This window comes from Vulpes vulpes, chromosome 3, assembly GCF_048418805.1.
Source record: "Vulpes vulpes isolate BD-2025 chromosome 3, VulVul3, whole genome shotgun sequence".
NCBI classification, from domain to species: Eukaryota; Metazoa; Chordata; class Mammalia; order Carnivora; family Canidae; genus Vulpes; species Vulpes vulpes.
In genome coordinates, this window is record NC_132782.1 from 137,948,527 (window position 1) to 137,974,191 (window position 25,665).

At 40.4% G+C, this 25,665-nt stretch overlaps 1 protein-coding gene across 2 annotated transcripts in view; it reads left to right on the top strand.

Annotated features, from left to right (window-relative positions):
* The window catches only part of LPAR3 (lysophosphatidic acid receptor 3), a 77,256-nt gene extending 56,771 nt beyond the window's left edge, over nucleotides 1-20,485 (top strand). For both annotated transcript variants that reach the window (XM_072754721.1, XM_026004801.2), the window contains exon 3: nucleotides 18,698-20,485. In XM_072754721.1, coding sequence (XP_072610822.1) covers nucleotides 18,698-19,023 — 326 coding nt within the window. In that variant the 3' untranslated portion in view covers nucleotides 19,024-20,485. The remainder of the gene's footprint in view (nucleotides 1-18,697) is intronic.
* The last annotated feature ends 5,180 nt before the right edge of the window (nucleotides 20,486-25,665 follow it).

The window sequence follows — 25,665 nt, forward strand, 5'->3', positions numbered from 1 at the left end:
TGCCTCTCCCTTACCCTCTGCCTCTCCCCACCTTTCATGCTCGCTCTCTCTGCTCTCTCTCTCTCTCAAATAAATAAAATCTTAAAAGAAACAATTTACAAATTATTTGTTGTTTACACATTCTGACTTACTAATCTCATTTGATTAGTAGGATAGTAAAAGTAACTTTTTAAACAGAGGATTCTTTCAAACAATGATGTAATGTGGTTTATGTGAGTTTGATGAACCCAAATGTGGAAAAACATGGACTACAAGGACGAGACGCAGACTCTTCTGTTCTAGATTATAATAAACCATTCCAATTCAGAAGAGGAGTCTTTGGCTTCCTAGGTACCTGTGATAACATGATTTACAGTTCCACTGGGTGAGATGTGCACTGCGAGTTGTTTCAGCTCTCTTATTACAGCACCTGATCTCAGAGGTGTTGGGTATATTCATATGTTAGGCATCTAGCTGGTGGCTTGGGGGACAAGTTGAGAGTGTTCTTCCTCTCTAGTAATTCCTGCATTTCCTTCATGATCTCCCTCAAACCCTGTTCTCTCCATCAGGTCTTCAGTCACCCCAACATGTGGAGATTTCTTCTCTGAGTTCCTGTATTATTCCCCCTTTCCATTCATTTGTTATGTGTCATTTACTGCCTTAACGGTGATTTATTTTTGTGTGCGTGCCCTTTCTGTCCTACTAGAGAGCAAACACTTTAAGGTCAGGAACTGCATCTTATTTGTCCAACACTTATTGCTGAGATTAATAAATGTGTTAATGATTGCTGGAAGATACAAGAAAGGAAAAAACACATTAGCATTTTGTATAGGAGTTCTTCGGTGGGAAGGAAGCATATTTATGATTAGCGGCTCAGATTGGAACCAGGATCATCTTGCTCATAGGGGAATGTGTTGGTTGGTTAGGTAATATTGCACTGTTAGCACAGACAGTCCTCACATTTAAGTTTGCTGCTTGCTTTCCAGGATAAAGTGATATAAACGAAGTTCAATCTTATTTTCTGTAGAAACAATGTCTTAAAAGAGAAGGTGTTCCTACTCGAGGGCCTGGAATGTTCAGTCTTTCTCTAAAGGAAATTTTTACCAATGCTTTATCAACTCTGAGTTAAATATTTATATGTAATAGAAAGTAAGTATATATAAAGTGTGCATGTATATGCATATGTACATGTACCTGCATTTTACAGGGTAACTAGAGTAAGCAACTGTGTGTTTTAAGGTTTAATGTAGTTTATTTTCAAATACAGAGGTGTAAGAGGCATTGGAATTCTGGGAAAGGACAGAGGGGGCTTTGAAGAAATAGCCAGAAGAAACAGAGATGTACCTCTAACGCCCTTTGTAGGAATTGGTGGGGCCTTAGGCAGGGCGAGGCTCACAGTTTGGGTGGAGACTGTTGGAAAATTATTTCACACATTAGCAAGGGTAAAAAGGATATAACTGGTCTAGAATGAATCAATAAAACATCATTGCAAATCAACTCACAGTTGGCCTAGAATTGCCTATAAAGTAATCAACGACTAGAGGCGAAATGGGCTTTTTTTGAGTGACTCAAATATCAGTTATGCTCATGACAACGGGTATTTTGAATTTCAGCCAAGCAGCTTGCACAGTTTGAGAACAGGCTATTGAGTAAATTCATAAGGTGGGTCTCCTGCAGCACTTCGCGCTTTCCTTGATGGCACAGAAAGGGGATCAGGTCCGACTGCCTGAGAAATGTTCTATCTGAAACCAGTATATGAGGATGAGCCATTCGGGTGAAAACTCACAAGAGAGAATATTTCATTTTCTCTTGTGTTTCCTGTCTGTGACATTCTAGCTTTCCTTGCCTGCTTTCTTGAAAATTGAGCACCTACCAAGCACCCAGTCCCAGCTAGTTGGGAATCCAAGGGGACTGTGGCAGCATTTTTACCCTTCAGGTGCTCTCAGCCTAGCTGGCCGTAGAGGGACAAGCCACTCACAGTGTCTGATTTGACAGTAAGCATTAGGAGAGTGCCACAGAAATGTGGACTGGGGAACATCTGATTCAGCCTGGGGGCAGCATCTGGGAAAAGCTGTGAAGAACAGTGACAAATGAGCTGGACTTGAAAGAATAAAGGCAAAGGAGGTCACCAGGCAGTAAAGGTGACAGAGGCAAAATGTGAATAAAGCATAGGTGTCACTACTGATTTGCTTCCTTCCCTTATTCCCTTTGGCCTGCTCTCTCCGTTAATTACCAAGGGGTTAAGATAGTCAATACCTGGCAAGTTCAGTTGCAATCAGAAGTTGCCTTTCTGCAGAATCAGAACATTAGAGACTGCCCAGCCATAAGAATGGACACACTGGCCAAGAACTTTTCTTCTGGGAGTTTCCTATGGTACATCTAGAGATCCTGGGCTCCAGTGACATTCTTTCTTCTGAGATGTTATCACCTTCAGTCAGATTTCAGTGAAGGTACTACAGACCCAAGGACCATTGTATCTCTTTAAGTGGCTTAGGGCTTAACTGAAAGAGCAAGCTTTTTTCCTCCCGTTTCCAGGTTCTCACAGGATACCTTAATAGCATCTTCAAGTATGTCTCGCAGTGTCCATCTTTCCTTCCATCATTATCTTTTACACATATTCTTTTATTTTAAGATTTTATTTATTCATGAGAGGCACAGAGAAACAGAGACACAGGCTGAGAGAGAAGCAGGTTCCCTAAGGGGGGCCCGATACAGGACTCAATCTCAGGACCATGCCCTGAGCTGAAGGTAGACGCTCAACCACCAAGCCACCCTGTCCCATTTTGCACATATTCTATTTATGTCCTCCAGGCTTACTTTGCTATATACGTAAGCTACCCATTTCCTCATATTCCTTTCCCTTCTATCAAACTTTGCAAATTTGGCTATTGCAAACTAGGAGTATGTTTCCGAATACTGCTTTTTCTTTTTCTGATGGCATAGCGGATCCCTTAGTGAGTTTAAGTAGTTAGGTTGTACTTCACCAAGAGTTTTTTTCTTGAGTATAAGCCTGACCAATAATGGTTTTTCATAAGCTCCTATAGACCTAGGCCATTCAGTATTACCAAATTATATTTCCCACGAGTCTACAGAGTATATTAGAATTGAAGACTTTTCCTTTCCAATAGAAGGATCCCCAAGAAACCATTTTGTCAGCGGGATGGAAACAGATATGGTCATCAGACTTCTGAACTGTGGATGAGAGTTAAAACCTGGGTTTGTATAAAAGCTAGCACTTTGCACATTTGCCCTGAGCATGAGAATCCTTTGGAGTATTTTTTGAACATTCGGATCCTTGGGCCCCCATTCCAGACTCCCTAGAATCAGAACCTCCAGAAGGGAACTAGAAAGTACCATTTACATAGAAGTGTTTGTAGGTAAATAAAATGGGCAAAGACCCCCCCCCCCCTTCATATTTACTTTCCAACCGGGATGATAGGCAATTAGTAAGTCAGTCAGTCAACCAGCTAACTAATCAACAAGATAAGTGCAGAGAGTGACGAGAAAATCAAGCAGAATGATATTTTAGGGAATGATTGGGCTGTGTACTACTTTATGTGGCACAAAGGAAGGCCTCTCCAAAGGGTACTACAATGTGAGGAGCTGATGAAGTCAAGAACTGGGAAAGAGATCATGTCCATCTTGTTTATCTTGTGTCCTGGGTAACCTGTGCTATCATTGGCTCCTCTTGGGGCTTAATAAGTTTTTGTTGGATGATGTGTGCTCTTGGAGGGGGAAGTGATCATTTGTGACCTTTTGTCTCAGTGTATAGTATATCTTCCTTTCTTTACCTTGTGATTAATGTACAACTAATAGAAGATGTTTTTTAATTAACATTGCAACAACAAACCTCACATTTTACACAATTGATTTTTATTGGTTCTACTTCAAGGGTTATAACATGGTTTTACCATTTAATGATTTTCTCATACTCTTACTATGCATTTACCTATTTAGTAAACTATCGGTGGGTAACTTGGAGTAAAACACCCATTAAAAAATTTGTTGGGAGAGGCAGTCTTGACCTTCTTATTTCTCAACTGCATAAACTCAGTCTTATTGCATTTCTTGCAGTAGAAATCTAGTGCGTGCAAATATATTTGTTCCCAAAATAGAAACAAAGCTAGCTTTAGTGAGAGCTTATTATATATGTAAAAAAAAAAAAAAAAAAAAAAAAAAGGTATGCTCCTAGCAAAAAACGAAAGACAATAATGAGAGAGGTAGGGAAGAAGAAATAGCACCTGGCTTATGCTGCCTAGAGATTATATTTGCTGGGGTATTTGGATAATACTGTATATTTTGTGGTCTTTTCTAAGCACACACATGTACATGCACAATGCATCTTGTTCTTTTTTAAAAAAATATTTTGAAAGAGAGAGCATAAGTGCAAGCAAGGGAATGGGCAGAGGGAGAAAGAGAATCTCAAGCAGTCTCCTCTCTTAGCTTGGAGCCTGATGTAGGGCTCAATTTTATGACCCTGAGATCATGACCTGAGCCAAGATCAAGTCAGATGCTCAACTGACTGACCGATCAAGGTGCCTCTTAACTTGTTCTTTTTAATCAGAATGGATTAATACTATATTTATAGTGTCTTATAACCTATTTTTTTTTAAATTTTTTATTTATTTATGATAGTCACACACACACGCACAGAGAGGCAGAGACACAGGCAGAGGGAGAAGCAGGCTCCATGCACCCGGAGCCCGACGTGGGATTCGATCCCGGGTCTCCAGGATGGCACCCTGGGCCAAAGGCAGGCGCCAAACCACTGTGCCACCCAGGGATCCCTTATAACCTATGTTTTACGTAAATTCAACAATATATTATAAGCATCTTCTACATCAATATTGTTTTCAGTACTGTTATTGTTTATATCTATTTTCAGTTATTTCAATGTTTTAACAATATTGTTTTTAATATATCAAAAATATTTTTTATATTGAAAACAATGTAATAATACCAATACTGCCATAAGGTATTCCTAACATTTGTAGCGGGAGGAGGGGCAGAGGGAGAAGGGGAGAATCTAAAGCAGACTCCCCACTGAGCACAGAGCCCATCCCCAGGGCTCAGCCTCACCATGGGGAGATCACGACCTGAGCTGAAACCAAGGGTCAGATGTTCAACCAACTGAGCCACCCAGGTGCCCCTACATTTGTATGCTTTTAAAAACTCAATCCATGGTCACACTTAGAGAATGGTAAGTTCAACTCTTGTGAATACCATTAGGCAGTATGCCCTAACAGGTATCTCATGCATACCCTGCAGTGGTGGTCATTTACTCCTCTGTCTCCTTTGACTTGCTATTCCTAGTCATTAGCATAGTGTGTGATACTTAACAAAAGCTCACTGTGTATTAACTGAATACACATTGGTATCTGAGAGCATTCTGGGTGTCCCCACTCAGATAGCAGTTTCTGCTAGAATCACATAACGTGCATCTTAGATTTACTACAGAATTCTCTCTCACACTTGGCACCATAGAGAGCATCCATGTTTGCCTTTCTCCTAAGTTACTTGGACTATTCATTGGCCATGACTGAAGGAAGCTCTGAGTGAAACCCAGAATCATCAAATGTGAGAGCTAAAGGGAACCTTGCAGATCATTCTGGTCCAATCTCATTAATGGACAGATGAAGAAATTGGCAGCGGAGAACCATAATGACCTTTTAAAAAGCGTACTCGTGGGTCTGGATTCGAATTGATATCCTTTCATTTAACAAGCTTTTATTAAGTACCTACTATGTTTATGGTGCTTGGCTAAGCACTGGGTAACCCAAGTTGAATAAGATACAAAAGAGGTCTTCCTAAGGATGTCAGCCTGGCAGGGTAGCCAAATGCATGCAGAATTGGGACCACATGTAATAAATTGTGTGTGTGTGTGTGTGTGTGTGTGTGTACATGCACATGCAGATACACAACAACAACTGAAGCATCCTATAGGATGTGTTTATGAATTGCCTTAGGAGGCACAGCAGGGGAAATAACCCTATCTGGGCAGTCAGAACTAACATTTTCTGAGGGTTTTCTGTGTTGGACATTCCATGTATTATCTTACTAAATTCTTACAAAATTCCTGTCAGGTCAGTATCATCATGCTCATCCCATAGTTTAGAAAATCGTGGGAGGCCCAAGAAGGTGAATGGATTTGCCCATGGTCCCCTCGGTGTCTGCTTGATCTCCAGCCTATGCTCTGTTCACCAGAACAGGGATGGTTAGGTGGGTTTCACCTCAAGGGCAAATTCCATCTGATTGCTAGAGGATGTTTGGAGCTGTGCTGTGAAGGATTTGAGGTGAATGTGGATCCAGCTACAGGTGGTGTGGTGGATAAATAATGGTGCCCAGGGGCATGGGATGGGAGGTGATAGCTCTTGTGTGAAGACATTGTAGTTCCTAAGCTATAACATGCTCTTGCTCCTCCAGGTCCAGCTTTCTATAGGTCAATTTCTGTTCCCTTCCTCTGAGCTCAGAATGGTGTTTTGTGCCATCTGAGTGTCCAGAATCTTGTATTCTATTCAAATCAACTTTCCCGTGCAGTGTCCCATATTATGCAGCCCTTTTGAAAATTTTCAACCTCATCAAAGATACCCCTTTAGGGACGCCTGGGTGGCTCAGTGGTTGAGCATTTGCCTTTGGCTCAGGGCGTGATCCTGCGGTCCCGGGATCGAGTCCCACGTCGGGCTCCCTGCATGGAGCCTGCTTCTGCCTCTGCCTCTCTCTCTCTCTCTCTCTCTCTCATGAATAAATAAATAGAATCTTTAAAAAAAAAGATATCCCTTTAATATCTTCTCAGAACCCTGCTCTGTGCCAGTGACAGTTTATGTTATAAAATATTATATGCCTATGGCTTAATATGTTTACATTTTTAGGTAGGGTGCAACAGAGACCTTCCTAATCCAAAGGAAGTGACTCCAGCAAGAATTTCAGATCCTTGGGCAGACTAGTTGGAATCTGTCCATCTTTAAAATTATACCAAGCAAAGAGCTGTTACTCTGCCAATACATGCAGCTGACCTCACACCTTTTCTTAGATGCTGAAGAGCCCTTGGTGTAATAGTTAGTGAGGTACTGAGGTATTATTGGTCCATACATATTATGCTCAAAGAGGAATCTGGAGGTGGAGATGGTGTTCCCTTACTTATTCAGCTTATGATTTCCAGCTGTTGCTCAGAGTTAAACACTAGAATTAGGTCTTGGGCTGTGGTTCTAGCTGCTGTGCCACTCCTTTATATTTTATCTCATAACCCCTTGGCACTGAGATTTTCAATTCCAAAGCCGGCCACAAATTTAAAACAAGTGCCTAAAACCAGTTGTTAGAGTCAAAAGACCCAACAGTCGTGACAATAGTGTTAAATGAATCATTTGTGGAATGCTTAACTGCTCATCTTCTATTTGAAGTGTCTCAGTGTTTTCTTGCTTTCTGTAGTAAAAATAAGTCAGGTTTCCTAAAAGTATATGTTTTCATTCCTTTCACATATGTGACAATCTATTTTCTGAATTATTGGATTTCTGAAGCACTGTGGGTAAACAAATACGAATTTAAATGCAAACCACATCTGAAAGTGTTATTTTGCAATTATTGAACAAATTCTTTGCTATCATGAGAGGATTGCCATTTAAATATTCTGTTAGTATGTGACTTGCACAATATAACGTTGCTGATCAAGAATAACTTTTTAATTTTAAATTTTACTTTTAAAATTTCTTTTCAGATAAGAGAGCTTTCCTCAGATGAGGTTCACAACCTGATTTTTATGTAGAGTTGTAATTTTCTATTTTAGTAAATCAGACAGCCCTGTGGCTTACTAGGTTAGCATTATTGCCTGTGCCCTGCCACTTTTTCCTGGACAAAAAACAAGGAATAACAGAGTGAACATATTTAAAATATATCCTCCTGTTTGATGAAATGAGTAGTCCATGTGCCAAAGTGTGACTATTCTGTGTGAGTGATTGCTTTTATTGTTATAGATGTTTTATTTATGTGCCACTCGCATGTCAGGATTTTTTTTAATTGCATGTGTGAATTTTTAAACAGATGAAAATATGGGTACAAGTCTGACTAGTGGAATAAAAAAAAAATATGAGTCCTGAAGAATGGGTGTCACATACCTTGAAGTCTTCATCTTTTGCATATCCTGTCACCAAAACCTAAAGAATGCTTAACTATCTTAATTACATTCCAGTGAGAGGCCCTTCTTCCAGATGGATCGGTGTTCTTTCTAGTTTCCTATATATTGTGGAGATGAAGTATTAGCCAGGGGATTTTTGAGATATTTCGAAAACTTCCAAATAAGAGAAGAGGGCTGTTATAGACTGTCTAACATAATATTGATTAGAGACTTGAAAAGATCTTTTATTTAACTTGTCACCAATATTTTCATTTGTAATTCTATCTTCCAAAACGTTAGACATTCCTTAATTTGATATTTCTGATTACCTTAAATTGGAGTCATTAAATATCATTTCAGCACTGTAATTGCATATTCTAGTATATGATTCACTATGCTTTAAAAATTAACATTGAACTCATGGTACTGGTTTTTGAGTATAGCACTGAAACTAGTTTATTTAATTACCAGAGGAAAAGCTCATTTGTAGTCTAATTGGACAATTAGTGAGTCTCTTAAACAGGTACTGAAAGAACATAGTGCCTCATTAAAATAAAACCTAATTGCTTCTTGTCAATGTAACTGACCTGTCACTTGGCAATAGAAGGAAATGAGATTTGTTATCCAAATGTAATTATCATGAAAATATCCACTCTTAGGAGCTGGCACATGGTATGTGATTGCTGAGTAAATATTTATTAATGGAAGGACGACATATGGCCAAAGTGCCCACCTACTGCTGGTAACTCCCAAGTCAGCATTTCAATTTGGAGCTCTCAGAGTGCCGGCTGCCTTCTACACGTCTCTGGCTTGAGGAACCATAGGTACTCTCCTTATCGAATGGTGAAAACCAAACACTCTCCTTCTAAACCTGTTCCTTCTGCTGCCTCTCTGCTTGGTTATCAGAACCACATGCAACTCACCCTGGATTCTTTCCTCTCCCTCAGTTGCCACAGCCAGTTCCTATCAAGTCCTTCAGTCTCTTCCTCTTTACCATCTGTTTCTGTCCATCTCTACCACCACTGCTCTTTTCACCCTTATCATTCTCACCTGAATTTTGGCCTGTCCTCAGTTGAGTCTCCCTACCTAGGCCAGTGGTTTTCATGCTTTGCTATACTAAAGCATTCCCCAGGGAGCTAGCTTACCCCGGAGATGCTTAGATTTTACTTTCATCAGTTTCTCACTTGGTAGATCTAGGTGGGGCCTAGAAACCTGAATTTTAAAGAGCTCCTGACTACCCACCCCCACTGGTTCTGATGCAGGTGGAGGAGACTTCGAGCTCCACTTACCTCTAGTCTGTTCTGAGCACTGAAAATTTTGCTCTAAAATACAATACTTACAAGTGTTCTTTAGTTTTCAGAGTACACATCCTTTAGGTTAGGTTTATTCTTCGATTAGGTTTATTCCTAGATATCTTATGGGTTTTGGTATAATTGTAAATGGGATCTATTCCTTGATTTCTCTTTCTTCTGCTTCATTGTTAGTGTATGGAAATGCAGCTGACTTCTGTGCATTGGTTTTTTATCCTGCCACTTTGCTGAATTCCTGTATCAGTTCTAACAACTTTTTGGTGGAATCTTCTTTTTTAAATTTGTTTGAGAGAGAGAGAGAGAGAGAGAGTGCGCGCACAAGCGGGGGGTGGGGGGAAGCAGAGAGCGAAGGAGACTACCCACTGAACAGGGAGCCTAATATGGGGCTTGATCTCAGGACTCAAAGATCATGAAGGCAGCCGAAGGCAGACGCTTAACCAACTAAGCCACCCAGATGCCCTGGTGGAATCTTTTGGGTTTTCTATATCAAGTATCATGTCATCTGCAAAGAGTGAAAATGTGACTTCTTTGCCAATTTAGATGCCTTTTATTTCTTTTGTCTGATTGCTGAGGCTAGGATTTCCAGTACTATGTTGAACAATATTGGTAAGAGGAGACATCCCTGTCATATTCCTGGGGAGAGATATTTGCAAATGACATAGCAGATAAAGGGATAGTATCCAAAATCTATAAAGCCTTATCAAACTCAACACCCAAAAAACACAAAATCCAGTCAAGAAATGGGCAGAAGACATGAACAGACATTTCTCCAAAGAAGACATAGAAATAGCTAACAGACACATGAAAAAATGCCCAACATCACTTAGCATTAGGGAAATACAAATCAAAACTACAATGAGATATCACCTCACACTGGTCAGAATGGCTGAAAGTAACAACTCAGGAAACAACGGAGATTCGTGAGGATGCAGAGTAAGGGGAACCCTTGTACACTGGGAATGCAGACTAGTGCAAGCACTCTGGAAAACAGTATGGAGGTTCCTCAAGAAGCTAAAAGTAGAGCTGCCCTATGACCTAGAAATTGCATTACTAGGTATTTATCCAAAGGATACAAATATAGTGATTCAAAGGGACACCTGCACTCCATTTATAGCAGCAATGTCCACAATAGCCAAACTATGGAAAGAGCCCAGATGTCCATCAACAGAGGAATGGATAAAGAGGGTGTGTGTGTATACACACACACACACACACACACACACACACACAAACATACATGGAACATTACTCAGGTATCAAAAAGAATGAAATCTTGCCATTTGCAATGACGTGGATGGAACTAGTGTATTAGCAAAACAAGTCAAGCAGAGGAAGACAAGTACCATATGACTTCACTCATATGTGTGTAATCTAAGAAACAAAACAGATGAAGATGGAGAAGGGAGGGAAAAAGAAACTAAGATGAAAACAGGGAGGCAAACCATAGGAGACTCTTAACTATAGGAAACCAACTGAGGGTTGCTGGAGGGGAGGGGGGTGGAGGATAGATAGGGTAACTGGGTGATGGGCATTAAGGAGGGCACACGATGTGATAAGCACTGGGTGTTACATGCAACTGATGAATCACTAAATTCTACCCCTGAAACTAATAATATAGTATAGGTTAACTAAGTTGAATTTAAATAAAAAAAAGAATTTTAAGGAAAAGACTTATCCATGCCCCATTAAAAACCTTCAAAAAGCTACCATTCCATAGCAGTTTTTTAAAAAAAATTTTAAAGATTTTATTTTATTTATTCATGAGAGAAAGAGTCCATAGCAATTTTAAACAGCGGTCAGTGGGGCTCCCCAGGGAGCCCACACATGTGGAGTGGGCGTTGTAGTGTAGAGTAGCATGGATTCTGCAGCGAAGGGCTTTACTCAACTTCTCCTCATTCCCTGCTCTCCATCTCTTTTTTTAGTCAGAGAAGCTTGGATTTTGAACTTTAACAAGAGATTTCCTTTGAGAAGTGTTTCTCTACTTTTTAAAAACCTGATTTGAAAAACCACTCATCTATAGACATGGCTTATGCTTTTTTCTTTTAAAATCAGGACCCACAATAAGAAATGATGTACATTCTATATCATGGCCCAGTGCACACCCACATTTTTGTGTGTAACTGAAACAAGTTTCATGAAACATTCTCTTACTATACTTGATGCACTCTGATGTTTTCTGTTCTGTTCTATTTCATCTTTTAGAAAATTGCTGGTTGCCACCCACTAAATTGATTTCACAGCTCACTAATGACTTGCAATTGAGTCTGAAAAACCTCTGATCTAGCCTTTCTCAATGGGATTCTCTCATGAACCATGGAACATAAGAAATATTTCTTAATCTTCTCAAGAATGCTGTATGACTCATACCATTCTAGATGCTTGGGAGAGAAGTTAATTCATTAAATAGAATGGACACCTGAGGGCAAAGGCTTATGGGGTCTGATCTTTATAATAAATTCAGACTCCTGAGTGCTGCCCACAGGACCCTTGCTCAGAGATGCCTGTGTGTGTGTGTGTGTGTGTGTGTGTGTGTGTGTGTGTGTATGAGGGTGGGGGGTATGGTACAAAAGTGATAATGAATAGGCAACATGGGTCTGGCCCATGTCATCTCTCAGACTTCACTATACTTCTTCAGTCACCTCTCTAGGTTAAAACCATCCTGAACTATTTGGAATTCCCCACATGTATCATGTTGTTTCTCACCTCTGCATGGCTGGTCTTAACCATCAACACTTAGCTTCACCTGAGACTTTGTTTAAAATTTAAACTTCACCTGAGACTTTCCTTGATGACAGTCAGAATCATGACACATTGTACCCACGTTCTGTGCCTGTCAGCGCCTGAGGGGCAGGACCAGATGCTGTTCACAAGAGCAGATGCTGCAACTAGTGCGGTACCTGGCCCTGTGAGGCCTCTTATTAAATCTCACGTACCTTCAACTGCCTCATCTCTGCTATGGTGTGTGGGGCTATCATGCTATCCATACTTCATTCTGAGGATACAGACTGGTTATGAGGTACAGCCCACATGCTTAGGGAGCTTATAACAGGCCTGAGAGAGAGGATATAGGTATTAAAAACTATCTCCAGTTTAGCCTGGTGCTCAAGAGTTTGATGGAGGAGTCAGGTCTGGGTTCAAATTATGACTCTTCTACTAGTTGGCTTCTGGGCCCAAGACAAATTCTTGACCTAAACTTCTAAACTTCAAATCGCTCTGTGTAAGATTGGGATTATTGTAAGAGGGGCAACCTCACAGGGCTGTGAGTTTTAAATGATCAGTGCATCTAAAGCCCCAAACACGCTACCTGGCCCAGAGCTCTTGGCAGATGTGAGAGTGAATTAAGCAGGTAATGTGCTTGGGGGCACATGATGTTATAGGTGGAGAGTGCCCTGGGAGTTGAGAGGAAGGAGTGATTGCTGTGGGTTGGATGATGGGAGAGGTCCAGTAGAGGAAGCAGAATTTGAGCTAAGCTTAGAAAGAAAAGTAGACCTTAGATTAGGAGACAGGAAGGCATTCCTGGCAGGGCAAACCAGAAAGCCAACAAAGGCCAGAGGAGGACGTGCACGCCTTACCAGAGGTTTTAACTACTGGGTCTGATGTGAGATCAGGGGATTTGCATTATTATTTTTTAAATTTTGTTTATTTATGAGAGAGAATGAAAGTGAGTGCGTGCGCACAAGCAGGGGGAAGGGAGAGAGAGAAGCAGGCCTCTCCCCTACTGAGTGGGGAGCCTGAGGTGGGGCTCCATCCCAACCCTGAGATCATGACGTTGGCTCAAGGCAGAGATGATTGACTGAGCCACCCAGGCGCCCTGGGGATCTGCATTATTACAAAAGTGCCCCTGGTAATTCAGATGACCAGCCAGGTTTGGGAACAGCTAGCTCAGAGTATTCATCTCCATCAGTTTTTAGTCATACTGTCTGATAATTGTGTCCGGAAAACAAGTCAAATTTGCTTGAATCTTATTGAGAGTCGAAATTCATAATTTTGTAGAACGTAGCAATTTTCTACTTGGAAAAGAGTTTAGAAACCACTTAACCCTGTATCTCATTTAGGAAAAATGCCTTCCTTTTGTATATCTCAGGAAGATCCAGGCAAAGGAAGTGTTCTGCTGATGGGAGGCTCTCTGCCCACTCAACAACCAGTTCCCCTCCCAAATAGCTTCATTTACTTAGGAAGAACTCTTACATCCAAATTTTTTCTTTTTGTACTTTTTCTGCTGTTTTAGACTAACCTTCTAGAATGGCCCAGGACAAGTCTGCGCATCCTCTTTCTACATGATGATCTTTCAGGCTTTTGAGGTAGTTAGCACATCATGTCTTTCCTAAGCCTTTTCTTCTCCAAGGGGAACATACTTGATTTTTTCTACTGGTTGCCAAATAGACACCTTAGATCCACTTGTATTTATGAATGCCTGATTTTTTTTTTAAAAAAGTGATTAGGACTTGTCATGACCTCTGTTTGAAAACTCTGCTTATTCCCAGCTGGCATGGTCTGAACATGGAATCTAAATACTCAAAAAATATTTACATTAGGTATTTTCCTCCAAAACCTTTGGAACGTGGTAGGGGACTGACTCATATATATTTCCCAGGATCTATCATCTGCCCCCTTTTTAAGAACTAGGCCAGTTGCCTGTTTGTTTATGGCATCCCCTGCAATCTCAAAGAATTTCTCCAAGATTACAGATTCCCCAGGCCAAGACCATTCCTGACATGTTCTTCTCCTTTTAAATTGTTTTGGGGGCCTCATCTCTAGCTGCCCACATACAGTAAAACCCCCGAAGAATGAAGTATTAGATAAACCTCATATCTGTGCTGAGATGTGTTGGGTGGGAGAGGCTGACTGCCAGGTGGAGGAGTCAGGAAGTGGGGTATTTACCAGGGTTGCTGCCCGGTGTGCAGCCAGCACCTGAGACAGCATGCCCGAGGCCGGGCTCTCTGGCAGTGCAGGGTGTCTGGGCTGCTTTGTGAAAGAAGACTTGCCTTCTGTTGTTCTTGGAAACAGTATAAAGAAAAGGTCAGCAGATTTTTGTTTCTTCTTACTCCTAATACTAGCATATATTTTTGTTGGAATTCTTTCTCCTTTCTTTCCTCCCTTCCCTTCTTTCTTTTCTTCTTCCCTTCCTTCCCCCCTTCTCCTTTCCCCTCCCCTTCCCTCTTCCTAATTTCTTCCCTTTCCTTCCCTCTTCCCCCTTCCCTTCCTGACATAAAATCTTTATGCTAACAAACCAAAGAATGACTTAATTGTTATATACACACAGCTTCATGGTATGTGACAGACCATAAATGGGAATTTAAGGACCAAAAGTACCCTTCTCCCTCCCCCATCACTCACTTTGGTAAGATTCTGTGTCCATTGCTGAATAGCCTCACATGTGGACAGGAACACAGACTCTGGTGCCAGGGTATCAAATCCAGGGTATCAAATCTGGGTTCAAATCCTGGCTCTGTGGCTTTGAGCATATTACCTTCTCTGTGTTTCACCTTCCTCAGGTTTAAAAAGAGAGTTGCATCAGTATTTTTATGAGGTAGTGTTCATAATAATACTAGTAGGATTGCCATGAAAATTAAATGGTTAATTCATATAAAATTCTTAGAATGGTGTCTGGCATATAATCATTGCTCAATGAGAAGTTTGTCAAGTGTTGACTGAATGAATTATGTAGTTCAGTGCAAAGGGGAAATATACATGAATTTCATTGTGACAAGCATACATGAATTTCAGTTTGGAGACTTTATTTAGAGTGTTTGGATCCCCTGACTAATATAAAACAGTTTTGTGCTGGGTGGGGAAAAAATACTTTTATGATTTGAAAAAAAAAATTGATTTAAAAAAGTTTTTAGGAAAGCATAGTGGCAGTTTTATCCTTTTTTGACATGTGTATGTGTGAGATACATCATTCAGAGAAAATTATATAAGACATGCGTATGGTATAAAGAATAACACAGAACATGAGAGACTCCTAACTCTGGGAAACGAACAAGGGGTGGTGGAAAGGGAGGTGGGTGGGGGGTGGGGGTGACTGGGTGACGGGCACTGAGGGGGGCACTTGATGGGATGAGCACTGGGTGTTATGCTATATGTTGGCAAATTGAACTCCAATTAAAAAAATGTAAAAAATAAATAAATGAATGAATGAATAAATAAATAAATAAAATCTTAAAAAATAAAAAAAGAATAACACTTAAAATAATTTAAAAAAACATTAAAAATTCCTGTGTAGCTGCCACCCAACATAATAGAACATCTCTAATATCTTCAGCATCACCTATATGGCCCTGCCCCAGTGACCCTTTCTCCTGGAGAAATGACTATCATAAATTTCATGTTAATAGTCTTGCTTTTCCTTATGGTTTTACCACGTATGGATGTAATGTTAGACATCAAATTGTTTAGATTCACCTGTTTTTAAAAAATGATACCACATTAACATTGGGCTTGATTTTCAGTGCATTTAGATTCATTTCCAGTATCTTCTTTTGTTCTTTATTTGTTCTACTTTCCTATGTTTGACTCTCCCCCCAAACTCCTTTTTTTTATATTGAGATCTTGTTTTCCTTTCCTTTAGTTCCATTCTTCCCCTTCCATTAATTTGGAAGTTATATACTCTATTAAATTTTGACATGCATATTTAACAAAGTATAAAGTTAATCGATATTTTCCTCATTAACACAAGGACGTTGAAACTCTCCCACCGGGATTTCTTTGGAATCATGCAATTTCACACAGAAAGGAGTCTTCGCATCAAAATTGGCAGCAACAGCTTTTGATGTCTGGCTTGTTTAACTTCTTGCCTCTTGACAACATAGTAACCCTCCCTCGGGAAGAGCAGAGAACAAAAGTGTTACTGTTAAGGGAAATATAGACCACTGGACCCAGATGGGGCCTTCAAGTTTATCTAAACTAGTGTTTTCCAAACTTTTGGCAAAGCCCAACAGTAAGAAATAATAGTTTACTTCATAACCAATACACACATAAACATAGTGTATAAAACTGAAACAAAAATTGCATGAAACAAAACTTCCTTTGGTCTATGCAATATACTCTGAGCTATTCCATTCCATTCTTGCATTTAAAAATCCCCAGACTTGTCCAAACCCATTAAATTGACTGCATACACACTAAGGTGTCCTAGCCCCAAATTGGAAAAACGCAGAACTTTCCTAAAGTCCTCAATTTATAGTTTAGGAAGCCGAACCCCAGACAGATGACATGGGTCTGCCAGAGTTGTGCAGTAAGTGTAGGTTAGGACCCAATCTCTGACCTCTTATCTCCAAGTTCTTTATTCATATAGGCCAGCTGGACCAAAAATAATACAGAAAGGGGTGAAAAGGGAACCATTGATGAGCTGTAATTATGAAATAGAGAATTAAACCCTCCTGATAACTCCTAAACATCTAATTTTGACCGATGTCTTTGACAGAACATCTCATGATAACCACTAATTAGTGAACCCAACTCAAGGAATGGCATCACTTTCATTACTTCTGACCCCTCACAACCATCCAGAGTCAGGATTGTTATCTTTATTTCATAAGTGAGAAATGAGGGTGGTGCTTGAGTGGCTCAGTCAGTTGAGCTTTGGCTCAGATCATGATCTCAGGGTCCTGGGATGGAACCCTGTGTCAGGATCCCTACTCAGTGGGGAGTCTGCTTGTCCCTCTCTTTCTGCCCCTCTCCCCACTCATGTTCATGCTCTCTCTTTTTCTCTCTGTCCCTCTCCAATGAATAAATAAAACCTAAAAAAGTAATAGTAATAAAACAAGGAAATGGGAGTTCAGAGAAATGCAGTGATTTGCCTCATTTGTGTAGCTCAAAGTGAGGAGCTGGGCACACCTGTCTGACCCTGAGGCTCATGGCATTTTACAGCCTCACATGGCCTTTTTATAATTCTTGATTTGACTTACTATTATATCTCTCAGAATAAAGGTGAAGGGACAAGAGGAATACTGTCCAGGACTAATTCTAACCAATAAGAATAACTAGTTGGTGATGTGACTTATAGACTTGCTTGTTTATTCTATCTCCCCACTAGCACTTAGCTCTTGGAGTGCATAGTTCGCCTCATTTACTGTCTAGTGCATTCCTGGTACGTCGTAAGCTCATGATGAATGTTTATGGAATGGATAAGCAAGGTTGCTTAGAAATGATAAGAACTTTGGGGGAAAGAAACCATATCACATTATAGAGACAGGTACCTATATCGTGGCCAAGAGCACAGCCTCTGGAGAAAGACTGCCAACACTCCAAATTAGATGTTTCTTACCAGCTGTTCGATGGTGAACAAGTTACCTCACTTTCTTGTGCCCCCTTTTTCTGGGGATGCCTACTTCTTAGTGTGGTTCTATGAGTTAGTAAAGGAAAGCATTTACACTAGTGCCTGGCTCATAGTAAGCATTGTATAAATGTGAGCTATCACTTATCCAAGGTGATAGTGATAGAATAGGGGAATATTGAACCTATGTCTCATATTTTAGGAAAAATGTGTCAGAAAGCTTTAGTGGTAAGCTAGGCATGATCAGATGTCTGGTGACTCAGAAGAGACTACCCTTCATGTGCAGTTGGTGCTAAAATTGTGCTAAATAAATAGACCTGCTACAAGCACATCTCTATCTCATCATTAAACAGAAAGATTTATTTCTGACAACAACCAACAGGAACAAAAAATCAAGAGCAGAGAATCAAGCAGATGGCCTATAAACATGTCAAAAAGAATACAGGGCTTCCTCAGCATCAACATGGATTTATAGAGTGAAATTTGTGAGCAGGTGACTTAGCTAAGAGACCAGGAGAATGCTATAGATGCCATGGGTCTTATTGTCAGCAAAACATTTAGAACATCTGAGTTGTAGCACAGCGGAGTGTAGGGTTGATGGTGTGAGGCCTTCCCACACGCACTCCTGGAATTTGCCCTTGGTTTTCTCAACTGCCAAGCATGGGTGATGACTGCAGGAGCCTCCCAGTGTGGATTAGAGAGCTGACAGAGATGAGGGATGTGGAGTGCTTAGTAAACATGAGGTAAATGTGAGCCCCTAATTACGAGCCCTGGAAAAGCAGGTAAGGAGCTGAAATAGAACACAGAGAACAGTCAAGGAGGTGGCCAGCTGTTCACCCCTAACGAGCCCAGGACTCAAGTGCTCAGAGGATGGATGGAAGTGGGCTTTGCAGTTGTCAAAACAAATCCTCAAAAAACAAAACAAAACAAAAAACAAATCCCCAAGGTCATTGTTGCCACTGACTGAAAGCAGGGCAAGAGGAAACCTAACTGAGCAGCCCGCTTCCTTTTCTCTCCCCGCAGGGGCCTTCGTCGTGTGCTGGACCCCAGGCCTGGTCGTTCTGCTGCTTGACGGCCTGAACTGCACGCAGTGTGGTGTGCAGCATGTGAAAAGGTGGTTCCTGCTGCTGGCACTGCTGAACTCAGTCATGAACCCCATCATCTACTCCTACAAAGATGAGGACATGTACAGCACCATGAAGAAGATGATCTGCTGCTTCTCTCAGGAGAACTCAGAGAGACGCCCCTCCCGCATCACCTCCACCATCCTCAGCCGGAGCGACACAGGCAGCCAGTATAAGGAAGACAGTATCAGCCAAGGCACAGTCTGCAACAAGAGCAGTTCCTAAACTGTGGGTGTGCCTACCAGGGCCTCCTCTGGGAGAGGAGCTATTAAGAATGGCTACCTGTCTCTAACTACACCCACCTACAGTGTTATTTCAGGTCTAAATGAATCACTGGTAGATTTTTAAAAATTATTTTACATAATTTCAAAGCATGAGCAGTAAAGAGGGGACACAGTGCATTTGGAGAAAATGCACGAAAGAGAGAGACAGCACAGTGGAATCCTCAGTGATGTCCTTGGAACTGCTTGGAGGACCATTCTGGGCCCTGTCACCATCTTGTAGCCATTCTCTTTGTGTTTTAAAAGGATGTTGATAAAAGGCCTTAGGCCAAGATAAATAATAATGTTACTTGAGCCACTTGATATAGCTGCTTGGAAAGCCTATGTAGTTCTTTCTGCATGCATTTAAAATTTTGAAAATGCTTCAGCTATGATATTTGTTTCCTCAAAGAAACCATGGCCAGTAGCTAGTTGTTCCATAGGAATCTCAGAATAGCAAATCAGTAAGGACTCCAGATTCGACTTGGTTTTTAACTGAAAGAACATTCTGAGCAAGAAGATTTACTTAAATTAATAACAAAAACAGGTACATGTTAGAAACTTCTCTTGAAGCAGCACACACACACACAAAAAGGCCTTGAAGTGGTCGTCTTAAGTGTGCATGGGTGTGTATACACTCCTGTATGTTTATACATTTCTAATTTGTATTTAAAGACCTCAAGGACAGTGATGGTGAAGTAAATTCACTGGCCACCTAGACTTTCAGTCTAGGACTATAGCTGTAGAAATGACCTGTCATGCTCTAAAAGAAAAGAAAAAGAGGTGACTCATTTGCAAACAGACACAGAACAGAGTAGAAGGTATATTGATAAGTGGGCTGAATTCCTTTCATATAGGATCACATATGAGCTTGACTTGAGTCCTTATTTTCACTTACCTCCATATCACTGGTGGCTTGTCAGACTTAGTATGTGGAATAATTTTCACATTTCATATTTTGCCCAGAGTTATCGACATATTTCCGGTACTTGTCTTCCATATGGAATGAATTTTGATCTGAGTCCTATTTAAAAATCATCTCTGTCAAAGACCTAAGTAAACATGAAAGGCAAGTCAGTAAAAAAAAAGTTTCATACACATAGGCTACTGACCAAAGTTTTTATGTAAAGCATTTAGAATATATTCTGATTTTAAAATAAGAATAACTTCAAGGCAGTTATTATAGTATTTATGTAGTTTGCAAAAGAAGTTTACATTTTTTTGCTATTGTGATGTAACATTTATGTGCAAGAACTACTTGGAATAAAAGGATTTGAGAAGTCATGCTTTTTAGATGGAATGGCCTAAAATAGAGAGTATTACGATTTGAAGGTGTAGATTTCACAAACTCCATGTAGTAAGTGGGTCTATCTGAAGCTTATGTCAAAGTTCCTGATAAAATAAAATAAAATAATTTGTTCCCTCTTGTTGAGTGCATTATTGCTTTGTGTATTTTCTAAGTAAAAATATAGTCTGTGGTAAGTATAACACACATTTCTATTGCAGAAGAAAAATCAGATTTGCCATGAAGTCCATACTTTCAATGTTTTATGTAAGCATTTTGAATCTACAGCTGGCCAAAGGGTGGAGGATTGAAATTGAATTCCAGTCCCTGAATAGCTACTAAGGGATCTTTAAAGGTTTTATTTTGAGGAAAGAACCATTTTTAGTACCCTGCAGCAGAATTTTGTATTCAGAATAGTGTCTGGAGGGGATCCAAGTGTGGAAATTTGTGATGGAAATATATAGCTTTTGTTTTTATGTGTGCACACATATCTCAGAGATGGTGTAAGAGTAGAGAAGTTGTGTATATTTGGAAGTGACAAGTGGCAGGGGTCACAGGACTTGCCCGGAGCATGGCAAACCCATCTCTTAGTTGGAGAAAAAATGAAGAAAGAATATTTTCCCTCAAATCCTAGGACCTCAAACTTACCTTCAAGTCATTGAGGTGATGGTTCTAAAAATTCGATCTAGACCTTTTCAGACCAACCCTTGACTCAAGGCATGGGCTACTCCCAAGCCAAACAAGATTTAATTTTCTTGGATTTGTGGCACCGCCCGAGGTGTTCTCATATATCTGTGCTGGTGACAGAGTCTGCTTCTTTGTGAAAGCTGCCTGCTTGGAAGGAAAGAATTTTTTGGAAATACGCTGTTGAATTTTTTTTTTTTAAGTGAGTGGTAGACTTGGGCCCATCATGTGATCTTTACAAGCACTGAGCCCTGAAATGATCATGGCCCCCACTGTGGAACTCCAAATACAAACAGTACTAAATCAGAAAATAAATGTAAGCCTCTAACAGAGCTCTGATTACCCTCACAATCAGCCTTTGATGCTTTTTGTACATACCGATAATCAAAATTTAGAAATTTCGCTGCCCCTGTTCCCCCAGACATGCTGAGCATCTGCACAGCCCATGGTCAGAAGAAGGCCCAGGGTCCAGGACTGGGTGAAGTCAGCAGCATCAATATTAGATGGTGGGCCATGGGGGAGACGTGGGAACAGGTGGTATAGCTCTGTTCATCTGCTGGCGCCACCCCACGTACGACAGGGCGTGCCATGTCCCAGGTCAGTAATTTCATGAGGTTAAGAGTGTTTTGTGTTATGAGCCCATTAATCCTTTAATCATTTGTGATGGGGGAGAAGAATGCTTTTAATTGATTGGATAGCCATAATGAAGGTAAGCCTGTGAAGACACCCGTGAAGGTGACTTAGCCCTATTAGAACCGAGAGTAAAAACAACCAAAGTCTTGTTCTACATCATGATCCATCTCACTGTGCACCAAAAAGAATCCAAAACTTGCAAACACAGATCTGACCTCTGGGATACTTACCTCAGAATTATATTCCCTTGGTGGACTGCTAACTGTGATATTAAATTGGAAACCCCTAGGGCTCCTTCCAGTTTTATACATTGTCTTTCAGGCATAGGCATGGGGTTAGAATCACTTAAAAAACACGACAGATTTTTAAAGTAAGGGAAGCTGCATTTTGTGAGTGAGACTCTCTTGAACACGTCACTTAATTGAAAATACTCATGATTTAAGACTAGTTTTCACAGAGGAATAATGTCAGGGTGGGAGATTCTGGGGGTTGGGGTTTTTCGGGGTCCTAATGCTGTATTTTTACAGCATTCTCTCCAGTACTTTTTAGAGTGTGCTTTCTCCCAAATTAACAGATGGCAAACTATTAATGGCAATGATTAGGAGTTCAGAGTGTTTTATCATATATAATTTGTGAACTAAAGGTTTCTAGTGCAAATGATAGTAAAATGGTTACCAAAATCACATGTGAAGATTCCAGTGGACATCAGTAAGAATGTGAGTCACATTGTGCTATGGATACAATGCAGTACCTTTGCATGCCAATCCATGAACACGGTTTGCAATTCACTGGGTCAGCCAATCTTGGAATGTGCAAATCTTGCCAGCTTTTTAGAGAGTTGCAGTTTTGTACAGCAAAACTTCATAAATTTTTTCTGTATCAGCAACTTCAAGTTTGAACAATTCTAATTTCCATAAACCATCTGTGTTGTATTTGTTACTGAGTTTAGAGCCTGCACATTCCATATCAGTCACAAGGTTATATTGAAAAAGTGAAAGGGGGGAGGCCACCTGTCGCAAGCCCAGGTTTTATCTTTGTGGACATTAGAAAATACTCTCCTTTCCTCAAAATAATCAGCTTGCATCTATTGGAAAATCATCTGATACGTTAATTTTGTTAGAATTTTACTACTATGTATCAGAAAACTATACTAATGTATATGCATGTCCACAGTATGATTGGCATACTAGAGTTGTTCAGTTCACCACACACAAATGTACGTGACATCCATCTTAAAACAGATTGAAATTCAGAATACCTGGGTTCCAATTTCTATTCTGCCTTAAATTGTCAATAAAACCCTAGATACGATCACTGGCCTACTAAATGTAGGGCTCCCAAAATTCTGTGATTCTATACATCCACCTCCCACATAGGAATCCTGGAAAGAACCCTAAGTCTTTGGATTCTCTGGATTACACTCCTTTTGTAGGGATTTCAAAGAGAAAGAGCTCTGTTTTCACTTTTTACAATGGTTCTGAAGGTTGGGGAGCCTGGGTGGTTCAGTTGGTTAAGCATCTGCCTTCAGCTCAGGTCATGATCTCAGCAGGATCCTGGGATTGAGCCCTGCATCAGGCTCCCTGCTCAGCGGGGAGCCTGCTTTTCCCTCTCCCTCTGCCCCTCCCCCCAAGCTCATGCATGGGCTCCCTCACTCTCTCTCTCTCTCTCAAATAAAATTAAAAAAAAATGGTTCTCAAGCTTTAGTGTACACTAGAAAGACCATCTAAAATCTATGAGGGGTGCCTGGGTGGCCCAGTTAGTTAAGCGTCTGACTCTTGATATCAAGTCAGGTTTTGATCTTGGGGTGCTGGGATCAATCCCCACATCCAGCTCCCCGCTCAGTGGGGAGTCAGCTTAAGATTCTCTCTCTGCCTCTCCCCCTGAGAGAGGGGGAGACTTGATGACCTGTTTATGTGTGCTAACGTGAACTTAAATGTGCAGTGTGTGAACTGCTGTTTACTCCAAGGCAAATAGAAACCCCACACTTATTTTTACATTTAACCAAAACTTTGAACATTCCCTAGGTGCTAAGGAACAAATAAAATATTTGAAAATATTAAGGAGGGGCATGCATGGATGTAGTCATCCTCAAGGTATCACTTTGAAAATTGGTGATACTGGTATTATGTTTTTTAGATCTGGCCTCTGTGGTGTAATTCTTGATATAGAATTCCCCAAGACCTAGTAGTAGAAAAAGAAATCACGTAAAGGGGCTACTTTTTGGTTAAAATCCGTTTACAATTTATGGGTTAGTGATCTGTTACTGGTAATCTAAATCAGACTTGTGTTTCTTTCAGGTGAATGCCTGACTGTGGGTTTATATAAACTGGGAGATGGGACACATCAACCCAGGCTTCAGTTAGGAAAACAGAAACCATTCTGGGTACTCAAAGCAGGAAGGTGTTTAAAATAGGCAATTAGGCACTTATAAAACAGTTGGAAAGGCTAGAGGAGCAAAGGTAAAGAAGGAGAGCCCATAATTGGCTCTCAGGTTTGCAGCTAACTTTCTGGTATATATTGCCACACTGGTCAGGAACTTTTGGAAACTGCCTCCTGAGGCAGACCATTTGTGACAGGACACCCAGAGGCCACAACAAAATCTCAGATCTGTTGCTAGAGGAAGAATACGGCCCCGGCTTCCCTCTGCCTTCCTCATCTCTCATAGTTGTCTGGCACTGCCAGACTCTAGACTGGGATATTTGCTGGCTTCGTATTCTGAGAAATATGGTTCCCAGGCTTCCAACCTTTCAGATTCAGGAGAGATAGAAAAGATCAGCAATACAACCGACTGCAAATAGCCAATTCAGCACATGGAGAAAGGAAAATGAAAGGAGAAAGGACTTCTTGGCTTCTGAGAATTTCCCCTTTCTGAAATACCTGTCTTTTAGTTTTTTTTTGTCTGAGGGTAGAATATACAGTTAGTTCTGGAATAAGGGGTGAAAATTTTGTAAAAAATAAAGTGTTGGTACATATAATTTACAGGTTCCAAATTTTAGCATATGGATCTTCCAAAGACTGAGTGGGAATAAGACAAAAAAAAAAAAAAAAAAAAAGGACATAAAAGCTTATTATTGGCTATTCATTATCCAAACCTATGATATCAAAGTTAAGATTAGAACATGAGAAATAAAATATGTGTGTCACAGTTGATATACAATCATGACAAATATAGTGCCATTCAATCTTTCCTTCAGGTCCAGATAGTGCGTAGAAGAGGATCTTGAAACAATAAGAAGTGAGCCAAGGTCGGTTTAAAATTCAGATTTGCAAAGCCATTTAAAAGTCAGAATTCAGTGTTTCATGGTCTAAAAGATGCAACAGATCAACCCCTTTCTGGAGTAGAACAGTCATAGATCTAAGTTTCAGAGTTTCTAGTTTGCTGGGGAGAAAAAACACTAAAATTTCTTCTTTTTACAGAAATTGGAGCCTGATAAAAGCATCTCTGTGAGGAAGTTGTAATGTAGGGATTATCTTGAATTTACAAATAGGGAAACTGAAGACCACAAGATTGAACGAATATGTAAGATACACGGTGATTAAATCAAGGGTCAAACTTAGCTAACGTTCAACTTTAGATTTTCTTCTCTACTCAGAAAACAGCCCTTAGTAACTGCATATGACTTCAGATTTCAAAAAGCCAATGTTAATTGATAATAGGTTAGCCACTTTAGGGATTAAGAATGTTTATGCTCTTTTGAGCAATTCAACTTCTGAGAATGGTTCTAAATGAGGAAAAGGCTTTGTACACAAAGGTGGTCAAAACAACATGTATAGCACTGGAAACTTCTACACAATGCAATTACCCAAGCGCCGCGATCAATGTAAAGCATTGTAGTCCAGCACCTGGACTTGGAATCCTATTGCCTAGGTATCTCAGCTTTTTCACTCACTAGCTATGGGACTTTGGGCCAGGTCCTCTTTGGGCAATTCCACCCAGCACAGGCTTGTTATGGACAATAAATAAGTTATGTCAGGCATTTAACACAGTGCTGGGGCGCTCTGTGT